The sequence below is a fragment of the Somniosus microcephalus genome, chromosome 5 (genome assembly GCF_052327205.1).
Source record: "Somniosus microcephalus isolate GS21.2 chromosome 5, FLI_Smic_1.0, whole genome shotgun sequence".
NCBI classification, from domain to species: Eukaryota; Metazoa; Chordata; class Chondrichthyes; order Squaliformes; family Somniosidae; genus Somniosus; species Somniosus microcephalus.
Window position 1 is genome coordinate 244,757,918 of NC_140991.1, and position 23,120 is coordinate 244,781,037.

Sequence of the window (23,120 nt, forward strand, 5' to 3'; positions counted from 1 at the left end):
ATAAGAGAAATGACTTCATGAATTCACGCCAGTAGTGCTTCTCTGCCATGCTTTAGTGCCTTGCCGGGGATTCCATCTGCTCCTGAGGCCTTGTTGTTCTTCAGTTGTCGGATGGCCTTTTCAACCTCATGCCTGGCTGGGGTTGTGCTGAGATGGTGGCGGGTAGCATGCTGCGGGATGGAGTTGAGGACACTCGCGTCGAAGACAGAGTCACGGTTAAGGAGGTCTTCGAAGTGTCCCTTCCAGCGGGCACTGACTGCCTCTCTGTCCCTGATGAGTACCTCTCCGTTCTTGGCCAGCAGTGGGGTAGGGCCTTGGGTGCATGGGCCATAGATGGTCCTGACTGCGCTGAAGAATCTACGCACGTCGTGGTTGTCGGCTAGCTGCTGGATCTCCTGCGCTTTCTCCACCCACCATCTGTTCTTTAGGTCGCGAGTTTTTTGTTGGACCTGGGCCTTCAGGCGTCTTTAGAGCTGCTTTCTTGCTCTTGAGTTCTGTTGCTGTTTCCAGATCAGAAATGCCTTGTGCTTGTGGCTTATTAGCTCCTGGATCTCCTGGTCATTCTCGTCGAACCAGTCTTGGTGTTTCCTAGTCTCTTCACAGGTGCTGATATGGAGGCCTTGAGTGCAGACCAGGCGCTGTGGGCACTCTGTGTCTCTGCATCACTGGGAGTCGTCTGGTTGTTTGTGAGGCACAGGCTGAATAGGGCTTTCTTAGCGGGATCTTTGAGTGCTCCAGCGTTAATTTTCCTGCGGCATTGTTTCTGTTACCGCCGCTGTTTTGGGGCTACATTGATGGAGATGACAGAACGGATTAGGCGGTGGTCTGTCCAGCAGTCATCAGCTCCTGTCATGGCGTGGGTGATGCGGACGTCCTTGCGGTCCCTCGCTCGGACGATGACGTAGTCCAGCAGTTGCCAGTGCTTGGAGCGAGGGTGCTGCCATGAAGCCTCTGACGGAACAAGGAGTTGGTTATGACAAGGCCATGTTCTAAGCATTTCGACAGGAGGAGGGTACCGTTGGAGTTGGCTTTCCCTACCCCCTCTCTGCTGATCACACCTCCCCAGAGGTCAGTGTCCTTTCCAACTCTGGCATTAAAGTCTCCAAGGAGGATCAGCTTGTCACCCGTTGGGACTCAGGATAGGGATTGTTTGAGGCCGGAGTAGAATTCCTCTTTGGTCTCGTCTGTGGCTTCCAGTGTTGGGGCGTACGCACTAATGACCGTAGTGCATTGGTTCCAGGCTAGGGTGAGCCGAAGAGTCATGAGGCACTCATTTATACCGCTAGGAGAGTCTCTGAGACGCCCAATCAGCGGAGCAGTTGAAACCATTGCTGCTGATGATGTTACGGTCATACCTAATCCTTCTTCTCACATCGCACTTCTCCCTCATCCCACAATCTCTTCTCACTTACAAGCTGCTGATGGTGTATGCATGGTTATCTTGCTTTCCCCCCCTCCCCTCACCACAACCAACCCTTGTGCATTTCTGCTTTCAGATACACAAGGGCCACCAGCACCTCATCATCATCAGCAAACCGACGGAGGAGACAAAGAGATACCGGCATTGCGTTTGACACTCGCAGACACCAGCTCAGAAAATGGCACTGCGCAGACTTTAGAGGGTAGTATAGAGGCGGTATCTGCAAGTGGTGAGTCACTGGGCAAGAGTGGGCTGCAGCCAGGCCAGGGGGAAAGGGTAGCTTGGGTACCAGCTCAGTGGAGGGTGAGTTTGCACACGAGTTCTGCTCCACTGGACTCAGATCATGATCTCGATGGAGCGGCTTTCAGAAGAAGGGTGATGGGCATGCACACAGAAATGCTAGGCGCAATGGCAAGCCTGCCAGAGAGCCTCTTGTCAGTGTCAAGGAGCACAGAGGAGTCCGGCTCCAACAGTGCACAGGGCTTTGCGTGGAGCTTGGAGTTCATCATTTCCAGGATGGAAATGATGGACAACTCCAGGAGAGACCCTGTGGACCCATGGATGGTGCTGGGTGCGACGGACGATCTTGCAGCTTCCATTGCAGCACAGGTGGAAGCGACCCAAAGTCTCACTGCTGCAGTGGAAGAACAGACTGCTCTCCTGCAGGCTCAGCTTGCTGCCACACAAGCTCAGACTGCTGTCATTGCTGCTGGATTTACGAGTCTTGAAAGGGGCTTGCAGGGTGTCACAGCAGCCCAGCAATCTGTCCTCCAACAGATTGCTAGGAATGCTGAGGCACCGCCACGGGGGAGTGGCAGTGGGTCAGTGGAGCAGGAAGCTGCTGTCCTCTCTGAGGATGACGGCATTCCTACTCCCACTACTGCCACTCCGCCATTAAGGCTAAAGGGATCAAGGGATATGGGGAGAAAGTAGGGACAGGGTACTGATTTTGGATGATCAGCCATGATCTCATTAAATGGCAGAACAGGCTCGAGGGGCCAAATGGCCTACTCCTGCTCCTATCTTCTATGTTTCTATGTTACCCTTGCTGCTGCCTATCAGCCAGCCAGCCCAGACTGCTGCCGCTCATGCCGAGGTGATGCAGTCTACAGCTGGGCCGTCTAGGGCCAGAGCAGTTGGAGGTCATCCTGCAAGGCCATCTGTAGGCTCCCCCAATGAAAGTCAGCATCCTTCCACCAGCCATGCTGCAGTCACTGGGGTAGTACTGCATAGAGTAGGTAAAGGCACACAAAAGACAGACACTAAGGGTGAATAGTTGAGATTGTCATTGTTATTGGATTTTGATAAATTTATGAATTTTTGGAATGTACGTTTTGTGGTGGCTCTCATTTCAGCTTTGTGCCCAGGAGGACTGATGTAAGAAAACTACTAGGCACTTGGTCTGAGTATTAAACAACACTTTAATCAACTGTTTTTCGACATGGAGATCTTGTTGTGTCCTTCACTAGTTCCTGTTAAAGAATGTCCTGCACAAGCTGGGCCCATGCCCGAGTATTTATACTCTCCCTGGACAGCGCCACCAGCAGGCCGCCCAGTATTATTACATAAGTCATTTTCAATGAATGACAAGATTCATGTCATTCTTCCCGCCTGAAAGATTGGAAGTCCGGCGGAATAGCTGGCAGATCCCTTGACGTCCCGGGTAGGGCATCATCCTCAGAGGAGCGCAGGGTATCGGCGTCATTAATATGGATCCCACTATCGATTGGGTCCGTGGGACCGGTTGGGCAGGGAGCCAGATCCCGAAGTGACACTGTGGATTCCCGGCCATCAGGGTACTGCATGTGTGCGTACGTGGGATTGACATCCGTTAGTTCCACTTCGTCGATGAGGGGATCACTCTTAGAGGATCGGACGAATCTTCGGAGCAGCATGGGGCCAGGAGCTGCCAACCATGATGGTACGGACGTCCCATGAGTGGAGCAATGCTGGAACCTGAAGAATCGTTCATGAGGAGTAGCGTTGGTGGATGTAGAAAGAAGAGACTTGATGGAATGCAACGCGTCAGGGAGCATAGTTTCCCACTGCTGGTCTGATAGGTTGTGTGACCACAGTGCAAGACGAACTGTGTTCCAAACGATGACGTTGTATATCTCAACCTGTCCGTTTCCAATAGGATGATACGGTGTCGTTTTACTTGTGGTGATTCCCTGTTGGGAAAGATAACTTTTGAGCTCGCTTGACATGACGGAGGGACCCCGATCAGAGTGGATGAAATTGGCCATACCGCAGAGGGAAAAGACCTGATCGAGGCGTTTGATCACTGTGAAAGTAAGCATAGTGGGACAGGGGAAAGCAAAGGGAAAGCGTGAATATTCGTCAAGTGATACCCCGGGTTGTTGGCAAGTTGTGGCCAGTAGGTGCCGAGCAAAAATTTTGTTTGGGGCCTTAACATACAGTTGCTGTCGTGTTTGGATAGCGGAGTCATAGTCTACATAGTCTTCGATACAGTCAAACACATGAGGGGATATATAATTGGCAAGCATTCGTGACTTATTAGGAACATTCTCTCCACACTCCTCGAGGAAGTTGCTGAAGGTACGATACCAGTGTTTCCATACCTTAGCAGCTGTAAGTGAATTCGGGTCCAGATCGAGACGGGCGGGTCTGAATAGTTTCTCCATGATGGATTGATTATTACGTCCGAGTTCCCTTCTACAGTTTGAATCGTAGCTGTCTGTTCCCAAATCACTCAGAGCGTGGAGCGGGTTGCAGTTGATTAAATTGATGTAAGAAAACTACTAGGCACTTGGTCTGAGTATTAAACAAGGCTTTAATCAACTGTTTTTCAACATGGAGATCTAGTTGTGTCCTTCACTAGTTCCTGTTAAAGAATGTCCTGCACAAGCTGGGCCCATGCCCGAGTATTTATACTCTCCCTGGACAGCACCACCAGCAGGCTGCCCAGTATTACTACATAAGTTATTTTCACATGAATGACAAGATTCATGTCAAGGACGCTGCGATGATCCGTGACAGAGGGATGGTATGATAGGGAAGTGGTGAGCAACAGGGATCTGGGGTTTCATTCAGTTGAATCAGACTCTGATGAGATGCTCACTGACAGCCCATCCGGAACGGGGATTTGCTGTCTGCCTCCATCCTCCCTCCTCCTCCTGTTCCAGAGGTGGTCCCGCAAACCCTGGTGGCAAGGGCTGCACCTACACGATGGCCAAGTTGTGGAGCATGCAGCAGAGCACCTGAAAATGGGACACCCTCTCCGGTGAGTACTGGAGGGCTCCTCTTGAGCGGTCAAGGAAGTGGAACCGTTGATTGAGCACCCCGATGGTCTGCTCGATGATGTTCCTCATGGCAGCATGGCTGTCATTACATGAGTGCTGGCCACGAGTGGTGGGGTTGTGGAGCGGAGTCATCAGCCAGATAGCCCTTGTCTCCGAGCAGCCACCCTCAAGTTTGATGTGGTGGATGGAAGATTGCTGGCGCAGGATGAAGGCATTATGACTGCTGCCAGGTTAGCAGGTATTCATCATCATGATGCACTGGGTGTGGTCGCACAACAATTGCACATTAAGTGAGTGGTAGCTTTTATGATTACGGAACATCCCATTGTTATATGGTGCCCACAATGTCGATGACGCCTGCAACATGGGGAAGCCCACTATTCTGGCAAAGCCATACGTGCGCTCATCTTACTTCTCTTTGTTCAGAGAGAAGACAATGAAGTCCCTTCTCCTGGAGTAGAGAGCCTCTAAGACCTCCTGAATGGATGGCGAACTAGGAGATGTTAGCCATGTCTCCTGCTGCAGACTGGAAGGTTCTGCTGGCGAAACAATTGGGACCACAGTGACCTTCAGGGCCACTGGGAAGAGCCATCATTGCCCTGCTCTGAGGCTGCAGGAGGTTGCAGAGTTCTGTGACCATCTCCTTGAAGCAGAGCCTCCTAAGACATAAGAACATAAGAAGCAGGAGCAGGATTAGGCCAATCGACCCCTCGAGCCTGCTCCACCATTCATTAAGATCATGGCCTCAACACCACTTTCCCGCTCTCTCCCCATACTCCTTGACTCCCTTGTAGTTCAAATGTCTGTCAATCTCTGCCTTGAATATATTCAATGACTCCGCCTCCACAGCTCTCTCGGGTAGTCTCTCCATTTAAATAATAATTTGCTTTTTTATTTTTCCTACCAAAGTGGATAACCTCACATTTTCCCACATTATGCTCCATCTGCCAGATTTTTGCCCACTCACTTAACCTATCTATATCCCTTTGCCGATTATTTGTGTCCTCTTCACAACTTGCTTTACCACCTATGTTTGTATCATCAGCAAATTTGGCTACAGTACACTCGGTCCCTTCATCCAAGTCATTAGTATAGATTGTAAATAGTTGAGGCCCCAGCACTGATTCCTGTGGCACCCCACTAGTTACTGATTGCCAACCGGAAAATGACCCATTTATCCCGACTCTCTGTTTTCTGTTAGTTAGCCAATCCCTTATCCATGCCAATATATTACCCCCAAACCCGTGCCTCTTATCTTGTGCAGTAACCTTTTATGTGGCATCTTATCGAATGCCTTCTTGAAATCCAAATACACTACATCTACTGGTTCCCCTTTTCCACCCTGTTTGTTACATCCTCAAAGAACTCTAGCAAATTTGTCAAACACGATTTCCCTTTCATAAAACCATGTTGACTCTGCTTGATTGTCTTGTGATTTTCAAAATGTCCTGCTATTACCTCCTTAATAATGGATTCCAGCATTTTCCCAATGACAGATGTTAGGCTAACTGGCTTATAGTTTCCTGCTTTCTGTCTCCCTCCTTTCTTGAATAGTGGCGTTACATTTGCGGTTTTCCAATCCGCTGGGACCTCTCCAGAATCCAGGTAATTTTGGTAGATTACAACCAACGCATCTACTATCTCTGCAGCCACTTCTTTTAAGACCCTAGGATGCAGGCCATCAGGTCCAAGGGACTTGTCGGCCTTTAGCCCCATTAGTTTGCCTAGTACTTTTTCTCTAGTGATAGTGATTGTTTTAAGTTCCTCCCTCCCTATAGCCCCTTGATTATCTATTATTATTGGGATGTTTTTAGTGTCTCCTACCATGAAGACCGGTCCAAAATAATTGTTTAGAGTCTCTGCCATTTCTCAATTTCCCATTATTAACTCCCCAGTCTCATCCTCTAAGGGACCAACATTTACTTTAGCTACTCTCTTCCTTTTTATATACCTGTAGAAGCTCTTACTGTCTGTTTTTATATTATTTGCTAGTTTACTCTCATACTCTATCTTCTCCCTCTTTATAATTTTTTTAGTCATCCTTTGCTGGTTTCTAAAAATTTCCCAATCCTCTGGCCTACCACTAATCTTCGCAACATTGTATGCCTTTTCTTTCAATTTGATGCCATCCTTAACTTCCTTAGTTAGCCACGGATGTTGCATCCTTTTCGTAAAGCCTTTCTTTCTCACTGGAATATACCTTTGCTGAGATTTATGAAATATCTCCTTAAATGTCTGCCACTGCTGATCTACCGTCTTACCCTTTAATCTATTTTCCCAGTCCACTTTAGGCAACTCTGTCCTCATACCCTTGTAGTTTCAGACCCGTTTTTCACCCTCAAACTGAATTTGAAATTCTACCATGCTATGATCACTCTTTCCTAGGGGATCCTTTACTATGAGATCCTTAATTAATCGTGTCTCATTACACATTACCAGATCTAAAATAGCCTGCTCCCTGGTTGGTTCCTCAACGTAGTGCTCTAAGAAACCACCCCAAATACACTCTATGAACTCGTCCTCAAGGCTACCCTTGCCAATTTGATTTGTCCAATCTATATGATGATTAAAATCGTCTATGATTATTGCAGTACCTTTCTTACAAGCCCCCATTATTTCTTGATTTATACTCTGTCCTACAATATAGCTACTGTTAGGCGGCCTATATCCCAGCAGTGACTTCTTACCCTTACTATTTCTTACCATTACCCAAACTGATTATACATTTTGAGCTTCTGAGCCAATATCATTCCTCACCACTGCAGTGATCTCATCCTTTATTAATAGAGCTACCCCACCTCCTTTTCCTTTCTGCCTACCCTTCTGAAATGACAAATACCCCATAATATTCAGTTCCCAGCCTTGGTCACCTTGCAACCACATCTCTGTAATGGCTATCAGACCATACCCATTTATTTCTATTTGTGCCGTCAACTCATCTATCTTGTTACGAATGCTGTGTGCATTCAGATAAAGAGCCTTTAATTTTATCTTATCATTTTTCCTTACCCTGACTCTATTTTCAGGTGCACTCTTATGCTTGTACACTCTACCCCTTCCTGATACATTCTGGTTATCATTACCCCTGTTGTTGCCCTGCACTATTGCCTTCTCCTTTCTCTTTGCCTTCCTAAATACCCCTTCACCTGAACCCCTATCATCTATTTCCAGCTTAGCTTTTCTCCCTTCTGATTCTACCCTCAGGTTACCATCCCCCTGCCAAGCTAGTTTAAACCCTCCCCAACAGCACTAGCAAAACCCCCCACGAGGATATTGGTCCTGTTCACGTTGAGGTGCAACCCGTCTAGCTTGTAGAGGTCCCACCTCCCCCAGAAACGGTTCCAATTCCTCAGGAATCTAAAGCCCTCCCTCCTACACCATCTCTCCAGCTACGCATTCATCTGCTCTATCTTCCTATTTCTGTACTCACTAGCACATGGCACTGGTAGTAATCCAGAGATTACTACCTTTGAGGTCCTGCTTTTTAACCTCTTTCCTAGCTCCCTAAACTCTGCCTGCAAGATCTCTTTCCTCTTTCTACCTATGTCATTGGTACCAATATGGACCACGACCTCTGGCTGTTCACCCTCCACCCTCAGAATGCCCTGCAGCCTTTCAGTGACACCCTTTACCCTGGAACCAGGGAGGCAACTACCATCCTGGAGTCACGTCTGCGGCCGTAGGAACGCCTGTCTGCTCCCCTCACTATTGAATCCCCTACCACTACTGCTCTCCCTCTCCTCCCACCCCCCCCGCCCGTGCAGCTGAGCCTTCCATGGTGCTGTGGACTTGGCTCTGGCTGCACTCCCAGAGGAACCATCGCCCTCACCAGTACTCAGCACCGAATACTGGTTGGTGAGCAAGATGGGCTCAGGGAACTCCTGCACTGCCTGCCTGGTCCTCCTCTTCTGTCTGACGGTCACCCATTCCCTCTCTGCCTGCGCACTCTTAAACTGCGGGGTGACCATCTGCTGAAACGTGCTATCCACATAGCTCTCAGCCTCGCGAATGCAAAGCAGTGACTGCAGCCGTCGCTCAAGCTCCGTAACCCGGTGCTCGAGTTGCTGTAGCTGGTGACACTTCCCGCACACGTGGTCATCCAGACCATGGGAGGTGTCCAGGACTTCCCACATGGCACAGGATGTGCATTCCATGGGTGTGAGCTGCCCTGCTGTGGGAGAAAACGTATTAAACATTAAGGCATGCTGGGATACTTGACCGCTTTACTAATTGAACAAAGGACACTAAACTAGTTAAAACTAAAAGAACTGCTGACTGCCATAATGAAGTCAAGCTGACCTTTTGGCTTAGGACATCTGGTGATAAAATGTGAACATGTTAATCTGTTTCTTGAGAACAATGGAACCTATGAAACCCTATGTTGAAATGTAATGTAAGCTAATCACCTGAAGTTGTTTACCTTGCTGTATAACTATGAGCGCTGTACATTAGTAATTTAGAGTGCTGGTGAGCAGTAGGGACTGCTGCAGACTCTCCGTGATATCACGTAATAAATTCCTAAAGCGAACCTCGAAGTCTCCGTCTGATAGTTAATTTCCTCCACAGAATTTGGCGTAATTGGCAGGATCCCTAACAACGGGATCCAAAAGAACTAAGAAGGTCTAAGTTGGGTACAGCGTCGACCTTGTATATCACTTGGCCCGCTTAGGCTCCAATTAGACAAAGGAAATTTAAAAAGGGACTCTCCTAAAAATAAAAGGAAAGTGCCCGGTGCCTCCCAGCTGAAAGGGGGAGAGCACCTAGCGCGTCCCAGCCGAAAGGGGGACGGCGCGCGATTGCCTAGTTATCCGGCCGGTGACTCATGCTGAGCCAAGAAGCCCGTCAGGCTGAGGCAAGACTGCTGAGAAGAGAGAAAAGACTATGGCACCGAATTAAGTAGCTACAAAGAAAATAAAGGGTTGACTTCGAGACTCGCAGACGGAAAAACCGGTGAGCGCTCATTGTATTTTGTGTATATAAAATAACCCGTGGTTGTATAACCAGTAAGTTTAAAACTAAGTTACAGGAGTAAGGAGAAGATGGGAAATAACGGCAGTCGAGCGGATTCGTCCGAGCCTGCCAAGAAAGGAGCCCGAGGCAAGGTAGAACAGGAGGCTGCAAATGGTAAAATCAAGATATGTAAAAGAACGAATGACAGAATAAAAAAGCTCGTGCAACATCGAAAAAAGGTAGGAGATCCCATCGTTCAACTGGGATCGCCAGCCGATACTGTAATAAAAGAAACAGGAGACGATCGGTATGCGGTAACTTTTAGTAGTGATCTGTATGGATGGTCGGGTGGAGATTGGCCTTATGGGGGAAGTTTTAAAATACCTTTAATAAAAGAATGGGAAGAAATTACTAGAAATGAAGGAGGGGATCTTGAGTGGGACACCCCCTATATGTTATGGTGCTTTGCTAGGTGGATGGAAGTAGCAAAAAGACACCAACCCCCAAAGAAGAAGGGGAAACAGGAAGAGGCAGAGGCTAGTCAGAAAAAGGAAGAGGTGCTGCCTAAGGCTCCTGTTGTGGGAATGTATCCCCGAACCCCAGCGGGAGATCCGGTTGAGATAGGGGCAGAGTTAAATAATTTACTAATGATAGTGGCTGCTCTAAGACAGCAACCGGCACGATTTCCGGCGCCGCCTCCATACAATCCAGCAGGTCTAGCGGCACCACAGCCAGTTGTACCCCTACCAGGGGCACAGTCTGGACCTCCACCCCCACCCGCAGATGAACCCGTAATTGAACCTCCTCCTCCAGCAGAGGCACTCGGAGCAGGAGCTGCTGCACTGCCTGGTAGTAATGTACAAGACCTACCCTCACGTAACGGACCTACAACTAGGTCACAAACACAACCTGACACTACTACCCATCAACTTCCTCGAGTCATGATAGGAGAGGTGGCAGTGTTAAAACCATGGTCCCCAGCGGAAGCTAGAGCTATGAAAACCGAGGCACCAGACCCCTTAAAGAAGCCCACTGCCTTTCATAATTGGCTAGAACAAATATGTACCATTTACAGCCCTCTTCCTGGGGATGTGCTAATGCTGCTAAAATGTGCGTATGGGTCCTCATGGTCGACCCTAAGGGACGGATTTGCTGTTCCCCCTGGAGAAAATGGAGATTGGCGACAAGATGATGTACAACTGGACCAGGGAAATGAGTCTTTTGCTCACTGGTTAGAACATAGAGGTAAAGAGGCTATAATGAGAGGAGCCAAGAAGCATAGTGACATAGGAGAAGTTACTCGATGTCTGCAAAGAAAGGAGGAGACAATTCCTGATTTTGTAGCTCGATTTAAAAGCAAGTGGGAGGAACATGCGGGAGTTCCGTTAGCAGACAATGGACCTTTGGCAGTACAAACACTGCTAAACTGCATGTTACCCTTTCAAGCTCAAGCCTTTAAAATGATTAATCTAAATTGGCAGACTCAGCCCTGGGCGGACGTAGTTACTGCTCTGGTAAATATGGATAGGGAAGGACTCTTTTGCTCTTTCGACTGAGTAAAGCCAAAAACAGCGGGACAATATTTCCAACAGAATAGAAGAGGATTTGCAGGAAGAGGAGGTTATGGTAGAGGCAGAGGAAGGGGAAGAGGACAATGGCAAATGAGAGATAGATCACAGGATGAATGTAGGAACTGTGGGAAAAGAGGACATTGGGCTAGAGATTGCCGATGCCCCCCAAGGCCACAGCAGGGATACGCCCAACAAGGAGGGTATCCAGCTCCACGGGCAGAAGGAACTTCCTTTTCTTTCAGTAACCCTAATCCATCCGCATAGGGGTGCCACGGAGAAGCGGTGGTACAGGCGGCTGTGATCAGATTGTCCAAATCCATGAGAGAACAGCCTATGGCTACAGTTAAAATAGGAAATAGCCATTTGGACCTTCTGGTCGATACCGGTGCAACAATGTCCTCTGTACCCCCCTCCGTGGGTATACCCGCCAGTCAATTTAACATTGTAAGCATGGGAGTAGCTGGTATCCCTATGTTAGAACCCCTCTCCAAACCTACCGAAATTCAAGTGCACGGGCAATCCGTCACAGACACCCTCATAATTTCTCAGACCGCCCCTCTCCCTATGTTGGGAAGACAGGCTTTATGTAAATTGGGAGCAGTTATATACTGCACTCGAGACGGCATGTTCATGGAACTGCCTCAAATACAAACTCATCAGCTAATGAATTTAATGATAGAGGAAAAGCAAGTAGAAGGAGCCCCCATTTTGTACTGCTGGCAGCTGAATAGCAATCCTTATGGCCAATTGGTAAAAAATGTATACCAAGCCTTGCAGGAATTGGAAGATCCTCAGGGGCAGTATTTACAATATCTAATTGAAACCAGTAGAGAAAAGAAATGGACCCATTGTACGGCATGGTACACGCATAAAGAAACACCCAATTATCAAGAATTGGTTTGCTCATACCTAAACCAGCCAGAATTGCTGCAGATTTCACCTTATTTATTCTTTGGAGATAAAGGCCTGGGAATGTTGGTTCACCTTACACACGAACAAAAAGAAAGATTTAGGATGCATCACACATCCGAACCCCACCTGACTATAGCAGTCAGAGCTCCGGCTAAGGCGAAGGAAGTGGGGGAGATGATAAAAAGAATACAACACCACAAGCCAGTCTATTCCATCACGTTGCCAATTCAAGCTGGAAAGGTGGAGATAGAATTCTTTAATGAAACAGAGGGAAAAATTTGCTGGTTAAGAAAAGAATGGGATACTATTTTTGAAAGACAGCAGCCCCCTAAGGAAAATCCGCAATTGTTACCATGGGCATTGACTAAAGTACCTTCTGAATTATGGGCAAAGCACAAGAATCATGTGGGAAAGGTGCATTCGGCACCTGAACATAGGGTCCAGCTACAGAAGAATGCTGTTTTGCCCTGTCTAAAGCAGTACCGCCTGGCCCCAGAGGCCGAGGAAGGAATAGCAGCGGTAATACATTCTTTACTGCAGCAAGGGGTTTTAGTCAAAACACAGAGCCCCTGCAATACTCCTATTTTGCCCATCCCGAAAGTAGGAAGACCAAATGACTGGCGTTTTGTGCAAGATCTCCGGGCGATCAATAAAATAATCATTCCCATTGCTCCCTTGGTGCCAGATACCAACATCATCCTCTCCTCTATACCAGCTGATGCAACTACCTTTTCAGTTATCGATTTGTGTTCTGCTTTCTTCTCCATATCACTGCATAAGGACAGCCAATATCTGTTTGCCTTTACTTATAAAAATCAGCAATATACCTGGACCAGGTTGCCCCAGGGGTATACTGAAAGTCCTGCGGTGTATGCGGCAGCGGTTAAAAATGACTTGGAGGAATGTCAGTTATCGGATCAGTCCACCTTAATCCAGTACGCAGATGACCTTTTGGTTGCCTCCCGAACGGGGCCAGACTGCCAAGAAGATACTATAAAATTGCTCCAGCATCTGGCTAGCAGGGGACACAGGGTGTCCTCCGAGAAGTTGCAGTTTTGCCAAACATCCGTCCAGTATTTGGGTTTTCAGTTGGAGTATGGACAGCGAAGATTTGGACTGGAAAGAATAAGAGCAGTGGATAAAGTGCTGATCCCGTGAACAAAGAAGGACATTTTGTCGTTTCTGGGAATGGTGGGTTATTGTAGACAATGGATATATGACTACAGAGAAATGGATGCGGTCTTACGATCAGCTACGCTGCAGACAGAGCCCCCCATAGTCGAATGGACGCCAGAACGAGATAAGGCATTCAGTGATCTTAAAAAAGCTATGGTCGGTGCTCCCGCGTTAGGACTACCTAAGTATAATAAGCCTTTTCAGTTATACGTCAATGAAAGAGAAGGCTTTGCAACAGGAGTACTGGCACAAGAACATGGGGGAGGAAAAAGGCCTGTAGCATATTACTCTGTAGCCTTACCAGCCGTAGTGAGAGGCATGCCAGCCTGCTTACGAGCCGTTGCTGCAACCGCCACAATAGTGGAAAAATCCATCCCTATTGTGCTTGATCACCCTTGTGTGGTAATTGTTCCCCACGCAGTGCTGCTATTATTAAATTCGGCAGCTACCCAGCACTTTACGGCGGCAAGAAGGACTGGGTATGAGGTAATCCTCTTGTCACACTCTAATTATACCTACCAGTGATCACCAGCTGTCAACCCGGCGACCTTTGTGCCAATACCAACAGAATATCCAGGTGAACCAGAACACGACTGCTTGTTAACTGTTGAAGCCACCACTACGCCCAGGCCAGATTTGCTAAGTGATCCTATTGATAATCCTGACTTGATCCTCTTCACAGATGGTTCTTCGCATCGACCCAGTGATGATCAACTATTAGCAGGTTATGCGGTGGTGACTCCTCATGAATTATTGGAAGCTTATGCGTTGCCACCTGGCACATCTGCACAAGCAGCTGAACTATATGCATTAACCAGAGCCTGTATTTTGGCTAAAGATCAAAGCGTCAATATCTATACTGACTCCCGTTATGCATTTGGGGTAGTGCATGATTTTGGACAATTATGGAAAAACAGAGGTTTTATTACATCCTCAGGAAAATCTATTAAGCATGCGCAAATGGTGTTAAATTTGTTGGAGGCTATTCAGTTGCCAAGTAAAATTGCAGTACTAAAATGTGAGGCCCACACCATGGCAGGTGGTGAAGTCTCGTGTGGAAATAGGTTTGCTGATAGTGCGGCTAAAGAGGTCGCACTGAGGCAGGCCCCACTGCTTCAAGCCGCCAAAAATACCGTTAGTAACTTTCCTCCAGAACTTCCTAGTAGCATTGATGCTGATCTACTACGACAGGCCCAAAGTCAGGCAACAGTCCAAGAAAAACGTACTTGGAGTAAGGCAGGTTGCTATCAAGATCATGATATATGGATGCATCCTGATGGCCGAGTGGTTTGCCCACGAAGCTTGTTTTTGCCCCTGTCTCGCCTGGCACATGGACAGGCTCACATGGGCAAAGGAGGGATGGCACATGCATTGTCCCAACAATGGTATGCACCAGGGATAACGGTGACAATTGAAAAAGTTGCCAGAACGTGTTTAGTATGTCAGCAGAACAATAGAGGGAAATCGCCCGCAAATTTTGATCACCTACCCCAACCAGAGCTGCCCTTTAAGAATCTACAGATAGATTTTGTACATATGCCCACAGTAAAAGGATTTAAGTACATACTGGTAATAGTAGATGTGTTCTCCAGATGGGTAGAGGCATACCCCACTAGGAGGGATGATGCCAGAACAGTAGTAAGCATTCTGCTAAAAGAAATAATACCTAGATTTGGAATACCTATGGGAATAAACAGTGACAGAGGAACTCATTTCACCAGCAAACTGATAAAAAACTTAACTGAAGCCCTTGGATTTCAATGGAAATTGCACATACCTTACCAGCCACAATCCTCAGGAATAGTGGAAAGAGTGAATGGGGGAATCAAGGCCGCCCTAACCAAAGTATGCCAGCAAAATGGGTTGCAATGGTCGGATGCCGTGCCAGTAGTAATGTATGCCCTGAGAAATCAGAAAAATAGAAACACAGGTCTGACACCACATGAGATCTTGATGGGCCGGCCTATGACAACAGGCACACGCCCACCCATGACTCCAGAGAAGGTGGCATTAATTTGGAATGATGAAAAATCATTAAAATATGCTCAGGCCATGTGTGAAACAGCAGGAAGAATACATGAGAAAGTGAGACAGGCCCAGACGCGCCCCACAGAAGGAAACATGCACCCCTTTAAACCCGGAGATCAAGTTTATGTGAAAGCGCTAAATAAAGAATCTTTTTCTCCTAGGTGGAAAGGACCATATTTGGTGCTGCTTACAACTCGAACAGCTCTCAAATTGAAAGAAAAACCTGATTGGGTACATGCTACAAGGTGCAAGTTGCATCATCCGGAGGAAACACCGGAGGTGGAGTATAAACATACTGCACCAGACACCACTTCAGAAACGGGAAAAGATCCGTGCCCACCATAATTTGGCACTCCATTGAAGGACTGATTACTTTCGGATTGCTATATATGTTTATATTTAATGCTGTATATAACAATAATTAGGAAAATTTAAAGATTTCTAGGATAAATCAGGAAATATGTTAAACTAGATGATAATAATCGGCCTATGTGTAATAAGGACAGCCGCCTGGACCATCCTGCCTACTGAAAAAACAGAATGGGCAGGCCAGTTAGGATGGAAGGCGAGAGACAGTAACCAATCGCAGGGAACTTACACTTGTAACAATAGCACCATTTGTGTAATTGCTAATTGGACGATTAATTGCGAAGCCTGTGGATGTTCAAAATGAAATCTGGGATGGATAAAATAGAGTTATATTAGATCCTTGGCTAAATACTAAGTATAAAATGGGAAAAAGGAGTGAATATAAGTTGTAGGATAGAGAATGACACTGACATACTAAACAATTATACTAAATTGTGGAAATGGTATAAAAATGACACAAGAACCGGAGACGTGGAACAACCGATATATTTGAAAGACGGTCAGGCGTACGGATGCGTGAATGCAACTCTTATAGAAGGAAGACCTCACTGGTATGGGGAAACATTCTTTGCAAAGAAAACGAAACAGATAGAAAGTCCTATGGACCATTTGCAAAGATTGCATTCTACCTGTACCCCGGTCTTGATCTCCCCATATACTCTAAATTTGACAGTACAGGTACAATATGAGGATAAAAAAGATACTGGATGTAATATTACTAATATACAAGCCAAATTGAATAAGAGAGTTAGGATCGGGAGAAGGAGAAGGGACTTAGCAACGGTCTTGGGAGGAGTAGGAACTGGTATGGGAGTCCTTAATGCAATAGATATTGAAACATTGCAGAATAAAATACAGCAAGTAGGAGGGCTGACAGGAGATGCTATAAAATTAAGAAATGCTTGGAACAATGGACTGACAGCAGCGATGTTAACACAGTGGATATCAGATACAATGAGTTGGAAGCAAGTAAATAAGGTAGAAAAGGAACAAGAGAATGTTGCAAAGGGACAAGAGAAAGTCAATAATCATACTCAATGTACGTTTAAAGAAATTACCAAGCAGTCACTAAGGGCTGAGCTAGAGCGAATCGCTATGTCAGGACATGCTCCTAGTTGGATGAGAATTTTCGGATTTGAAGGAAATAATCTAGAAGTAAAACCTGATCGAAGATATACTAAATGTGACCTTAAGGGATGTAATTTTACAATGAAAGTGGTAAATGTGACAAAAGCCAAAACCTGGTGTCAGTTCTTGGTATTGCCCCAACTGTTTGGAGAAAACTTTTGGTATCCCGAATTTCATGGTAAATGGATAGATCAGGGGAATAAGACCCACGATGCCTTGGATTGCCAAGATTGGCCGTTTGGAAAAGTATGTCCATTGCATACCCCTATATATGAACCTTGCTCATTACAACATAGTAGAGGTACATGCATTTGGAATTTGAAACCTTGTAATGATACTACCTTGCATGAGATAGGCCAGAACTATCTGTGTATTAGCAGTGCCTGGCCTATATATGTAGATGGGATTTTGAAAAGGCCCCCTTTAAACACTTGCATAAAAGATGTTAATTCTGTGTTTGACCCACATACCAACAAGACATATCAGTTGGGAAAATGGGCTACGGTAATGCAAAGAAGAACTGTATTGGGGATAGAAAATGCCCCCCCTACAGTTAATTTGGCTAATCTGACGAAATTTTTGAAAAACAATGAAAAGATAGCAGAAGCCTTAGCGAAAAGAGGAAGAGATCTGCACCATTTAAAAGCAGTGATGGATTATGATGAGCAAGGTTTGATTCAAATAGCTACGCAAATAACAGATTTGACGGTACACCACTGGTGGGATGTGTTTAAAGGATGGTCACCTAAAGCATCCGCAGTGCTGGAATTGTTTGTTCACCCGATGGTTATATTTTGTGTAGTGACAGGAGTTTTATTTATATTAATTAATTTGTATAATGTGGATAAGAGTGAGATATCTGTTAGCGCAAACAGTAGAATCAGTAGCATCTGTAAAAAGAGCTACGAAAGTACTAGAAAGGAAAGAAAAAGAGCAAACCAGGATGACTATGATGAAGCAGATTGTCTAAAAATGTGTCCTTTCCCAAAGGGATATTATCCTCCCTATGAAAACGAACTGAATACAATGCCATAAAGCAGTGTTGATCAGTAAAGATCAACAAGGAGGGAATTGTGGGAGAAAATGGATTAAACATTAAGGCATGCTGGGATACTTGACCACTTTACTAATTGAACAAAGGACACTAAACTAGTTAAAACTAAAAGAACTGCTGACTGCCATAATGAAGTCAAGCTGACCTTTTGGCTTAGGACATCTGGTGATAAAATGTGAACATGTTAATCTGTTTCTTGAGAACAATGGAACCTATGAAACCCTATGTTGAAATGTAATGTAAGCTAATCACCTGAAGTTGTTTACCTTGCTGTATAACTATGAGCGCTTTAGTAATTTAGAGTGCTGGTGAGCAGTAGGGACTGCTGCAGACTCTCCGTGATATCACATAATAAATTCCTAAAGCGAGCCTCGAAGTCTCCGTCTGATAGTTAATTTCCTCCACACCTGCCATACCTCTACTTAACAGACTATTTACTAACCTAGCTGGAATAAACTTAAAACTTTAACAAAGCCATGTATAAACACTTACCAGCTACTCACCAATCAGCTCCCTTCCCTTGTGCCGACGTCACTTTTGACTTCTGACGTCACTCTTTCAAAATTCTGCTGGTGCCGAGTTGGTACCGCCACCGCCTCGCCGCTCCTCCTAGGCCCGCTCTCCTGCCGCTGCTGCTGTGGGGCCTACCTGCGCCTCGGGCTAACTATATACGCCGCCGCTGCCTCCCCGCTCCTGCTGGGTCTGCTCTGCCGCTCCCTACCTGCGCCTCAGGCTCAATTTATATGCCGCCACCTCGCCGCTCCTCCAAGGTCCGCTCTGCTGCCGCCGCTGCTCCTGGCTTAAGTGCAGGTAAGAGAAGTGCTCTCGGAAGTCTCTAGGTGGGTAAGGTCTCCTGCTGGAAGCCCTCCTCCTCCTCCCTCTGCGAGCATTTACTCCTCTTCTTTGTTGCCTCCCCTCTATCTCTCTAAGATACTCGAGTGCGAGGGGGACTGCAAGTAGAGCCCCCATGACTGTGAGCAAGTGTTGTGAGCAGAAGCCTTTAAATGAGAAGCAAGGCCTTCTCCACTTGCAGCAACACTCCCTGTAATGTCAGCAACTTTAAACAAGTTTAGAAAGCTCCAAGAGTTGTAGAAACATAGACAGTGCCTGCAGAACTGAAAAAGCATGTCAGCTGCAAGTTGTTGATGATGATCCCTTTAAATCGCACTGCTGGGGGCTCCTTCTTGCTGCTGAACGCCTCGAAAGCACACTCACTGACATCATGATCTGCTTCATTTCTAATTCTGCAGTGAGCGCAGGCAACAGCAACGTCGCCAACCTGCCCAAAATGGCGGCCGCCACGTGACCCGCTGGAAGTGGGCGGAAGTGAGTCGGTCACCATTTTTTCTTCAAAACAGGCCTTAACAGTCGGTGCTAAACCCCCGAATTTCTAGGCCTTATTATCAGTGCAGCCCTCAAATCATACAATTTACAGCACAGAAGACCCTTCAGACCTGTGCCAGTGCTAGCTCTCAATGAGTTATCTACTCTAATCCAATTTCTCCGTCTTTTCCCTATGTCCTTTTATACTCTTCCTTTTCAAATGCTTACCTAATTCTGTTTTAAATGACGTTCTCGTGGATTAAATTCAGGAGCACCCATTTTTGGGCACAAATGGTGAGGTCGAAGGAGCCCCGGATATTGGGCCATGGACCTTATTATAATGAAGGCGGTGCTGCAAGGAGGAGGCAGCACAAGCTAACTCGAGGTATTCAGAGGGACCTGGGTGTCCTTGTACACGAATCACTGCAAGTTAACATGCAGGCACAGCAAGCAATTGGGAAAGCAAATGGGAGGTTAGCCTTTATTAGAAAAGGATTGGAGTACAAGAGTAAAGAAGTCTTACTGCAATTATGTAGGGCCTTGGTCAAACCACACCTGGAGTATTGTGTAGAGTCTTGGGGGGCAAAATTTGGTTGCTTTGCGCCTCCCATTAGCGCCAAAGAGGGTGCTAACGGGGCGTAAAGGAACTAGCCCTTGGGCGCGGCGCCGCTAACGCCTCTCGCGAAATTCAGCAGGAGGTTGGCGGCGGCAGTAGCCGATAGTGCCTTGCGCCTCCGGCGATGACGTAATCGCCGTGCACAGTGCCCCGCTCGTGCCCCGGCCGCAAGCTTCGGTCGCGTCCCCTGACTTACCACTGGACACTATGTCCGACAGGGTCAGGGGGCGTACGTGCGGCCGGGGGTGGCGATAATTAAAGGGGAGGTGCTGGCGGCCTTTTTTTTTGCTGGGTGCCTGCCAGCACCTGCCCCCTCTGCCGTCACCCTGCGGGGTGTCAGCAGCCGTCACTTGAGCCCCAGGTCGCGCTGTACAAGGCCCCTTCCCTTTAATCAGGGGAGGAAGGCCTGCAGTACCGCGGTGCGATGTCCCGGCGCACATGGCGCGGCGGCACGTAGCGCTGCAATATTCCCTGGAAGCGCCCCAAAAGGGAGGGGAGCGTTTCCAGTAGTGCCCTGCCTCCTTCTTGGGGCACTACCATTAAATTTCGTGTGCGGAGGCACCAACTGTTTCGGAGCACTAAAAGTAGTGCCCCAAAGGGGGCGCAGCCGAATTTTTACCCCTTGGTCTCTACCTAAGGAAGGATATACATGCCATAGAGGGAGTGCAATGAAGGCTCACCAGACTGATTCCTAGGATGGGGGGATTGTTGTATGAGGAGAGATTGAGGAGTCTAGGCCTATATTCCCTAGAATTTAGAAGAAGAAGATGTGATCTCATTGAAACATATAAAATTCTTGCAGGGCAGATGCTGGGAGGATGTTTCCCCTGGCTGGGGAGCCCAGAACTAGGGGTCACAGTCTCAGAATAAGGGGTTGGCCATTTAGGATTGAGATGAGAAGACATTTCTTCACTCAGAGGGTGGTGAATCTTTGAAATTCTCTACCCCAGAGGGCTGTGAATGCTCAGTCGTTGAGTATATTTAAGAGAGAGATCGATAGATTTTTGGATATTAAAGGAATCAAGGGATATGGGGATAGTGCGGGAAGGTGGAGTTGAGGTAGAAGATCAGCCATGATCTTATTGAATGGCAGAGCAGGCTCATAGGGCTAAATGGCCTACTCCTGCTCCTACTTCTTATGTTCTTATATAAGTGGTCTAAGTTTGGGCCGAAGGTAAGTGGTTGGACTTGGGATCGCGGGTGTCTGGAGGGATCACGGGCCTTGGACTCGGGTGTCAGGTGTAATGATCAGTAACATGTCATTCTAGAATGGTACACTAGGTGGAGCTGTATGTTTAGTAGTGGGGCCACCCACAAGGCAGTAGTCAAGATGGATGCCTGTACACCAGTCCACATGGCTGAATAAATGACTAGCTTAAGCTAGCTGTTCATAATGAAAACGTCTATTTATTTATGACCATAACATGGTACCAGGATTGGTAATATCTGCTGAATATTGTGAAACGCGACATGAAGAATTTGAAGCCACCGGAGGGTTTGAAACTGAATGTCGACTGCAATTGGCGGACTTTCAAACAACAATTCGAACTCTATATTGCTGCCATCGGGTTCGGTACGAAGCCAGATGCAAAGAAAATAGCGTTACTGCTCACGGTTGCAGGTCCGCAGGCGATAGAGGTATTTAATACGTTTGTATTTGATCAAGAGGAGGACTGAGAAAAAATGGACGATGTGCTAAAGAAGTTTGATACACACTGTTCTCCCAAAAAGAACGAGACCTATTAGAGGTACGTGTTCCGTTCGCGGACACAGCAGCAAAATGAGACTTTTGATAGCTTTGTGACCGATGTGAAACTGAAAGCACAGACATGTAATTTCTCTGAACTGAAATCACCCATGATTCGTGACCAGATTGTGTTTGGTATTCATGATAAAAAGGTCAGGGAACGTTTGTTGAGAGAAACTGAACTAACGTTGGAGGATGCTATGAAAATATGCCATGCCAGTGAGCTAGCTCAACAGCACGCAAAGACTTTCAGTGAAATTAATAATAATGCGACTGTAGTGAATGACTGTGCTGCTGTCGGTGCTGTGTCCTACGAGGGGAAGAAACGTGGGCAGAACAGAAATGCAAAGCAATCGGAGGATGGGACTTTTAATTGTAAACGCTGTGGTTACCAGCACCAGTCAAGACAATGCCCTGCGTTTGGGAAAATGCACAAAATGTAATGGAAAGAATCACTTTGCCAAACAATGCTTTTCAAAAGTAAAAACAAAGAAAGAACATAAAGTTAATGCAGTAAAAGAGGACACTGGTTTAAGTGAGACATTTTTTGTAGGAATGGTGTCATGTGACAATATAGAAAAGGATACAGAAAATGTGCAGCCCTCAGGAATGGACAATGCTGAACATAAAGTTAATGCAGTAAAAGAGGACAAATGGATAATGGCACTGCAGGTAAATGGAGCATTAGTTACATTGAAACTAGACACTGGGGCAAAAGCAAACTTAATCAGTATGAGTGACATTAAAAATATGAAAGAAAAGCCCAAAATACAAAAAAAGTCAGTACTACTGAAGAACTATAATGGACAGAAAATAGATAGCTTAGGTGTATGCAGACTTAAAGTGACAGTCAAAGACAAAGTGCATCATCTCATGTTTTCTGTTGTGGCTGAAGGACTTGATTCACTACTAGGTGACAAAGCTTGTAAGGACTTAGAACTGGTCAAGAGAGCCTACCGGATAAACTGTGCCATAAGCAGACCAGATGACTCGATGGATTCTGTAGTGAGTAATTTCCAGGATGTGTTCAAAGGATTTGGAGTTCTACCATTCACTTACAAGATCCAGCTAAAGGAGGATGCTCAGCCAGTGGTACATGTTCCACGGAGAGTTCCAGCACCCCTGCGTGACCGGCTCAAGAAAGAACTGGACAGAATGACCACACTAGGAGTCATCAGGAAAGTCGAAGAGCCAACAGACTGGGTTAACTCCATGGTATGTGTAAAGAAAAAGAACAATGATCTAAGAGTATGCATGGATCCAAAGGACTTAAATGCAAACATAAAACGTGAACACTACCAGATTCCCAAGCGAGAAGAAATCACCAGTGAAATGTCAGGTGCCAGATACTTCACAAAGCTCGATGCCTCACAAGGATTTTGGCAACTAAAACTGGATGAAGAGAGCACCAAATACTGTACCTTCAACACAACATTTGGCAGGTATTGTTTCCTCAGAATGCCTTTCGGGATAATATCTGCATCTGAAATCTTTCATAGAGCGATGGAACACATAATTGAAGGTCTGGAAGGAGTTCGGGTCTATGTTGATGACATCATCATC

The 23,120-nt window shown here is 46.5% G+C and overlaps 2 protein-coding genes across 8 annotated transcripts in view; one reads left to right on the plus strand and one right to left on the minus strand.

Annotated features, from left to right (window-relative positions):
• The window catches only part of mak (male germ cell-associated kinase), a 374,380-nt gene that overhangs the window by 40,725 nt on the left and 310,535 nt on the right, over positions 1–23,120 (minus strand). The gene's annotated exons all lie outside the window — the stretch shown is intronic.
• LOC147117635 (uncharacterized) lies at positions 16,088–18,161 on the plus strand. The gene has a single exon (XM_085988795.1). The coding sequence runs from the start codon at positions 16,290–16,292 to the stop codon at positions 17,850–17,852; it is 1,563 nt and encodes a 520-aa protein (XP_085844921.1). The 5' UTR covers positions 16,088–16,289; the 3' UTR covers positions 17,853–18,161.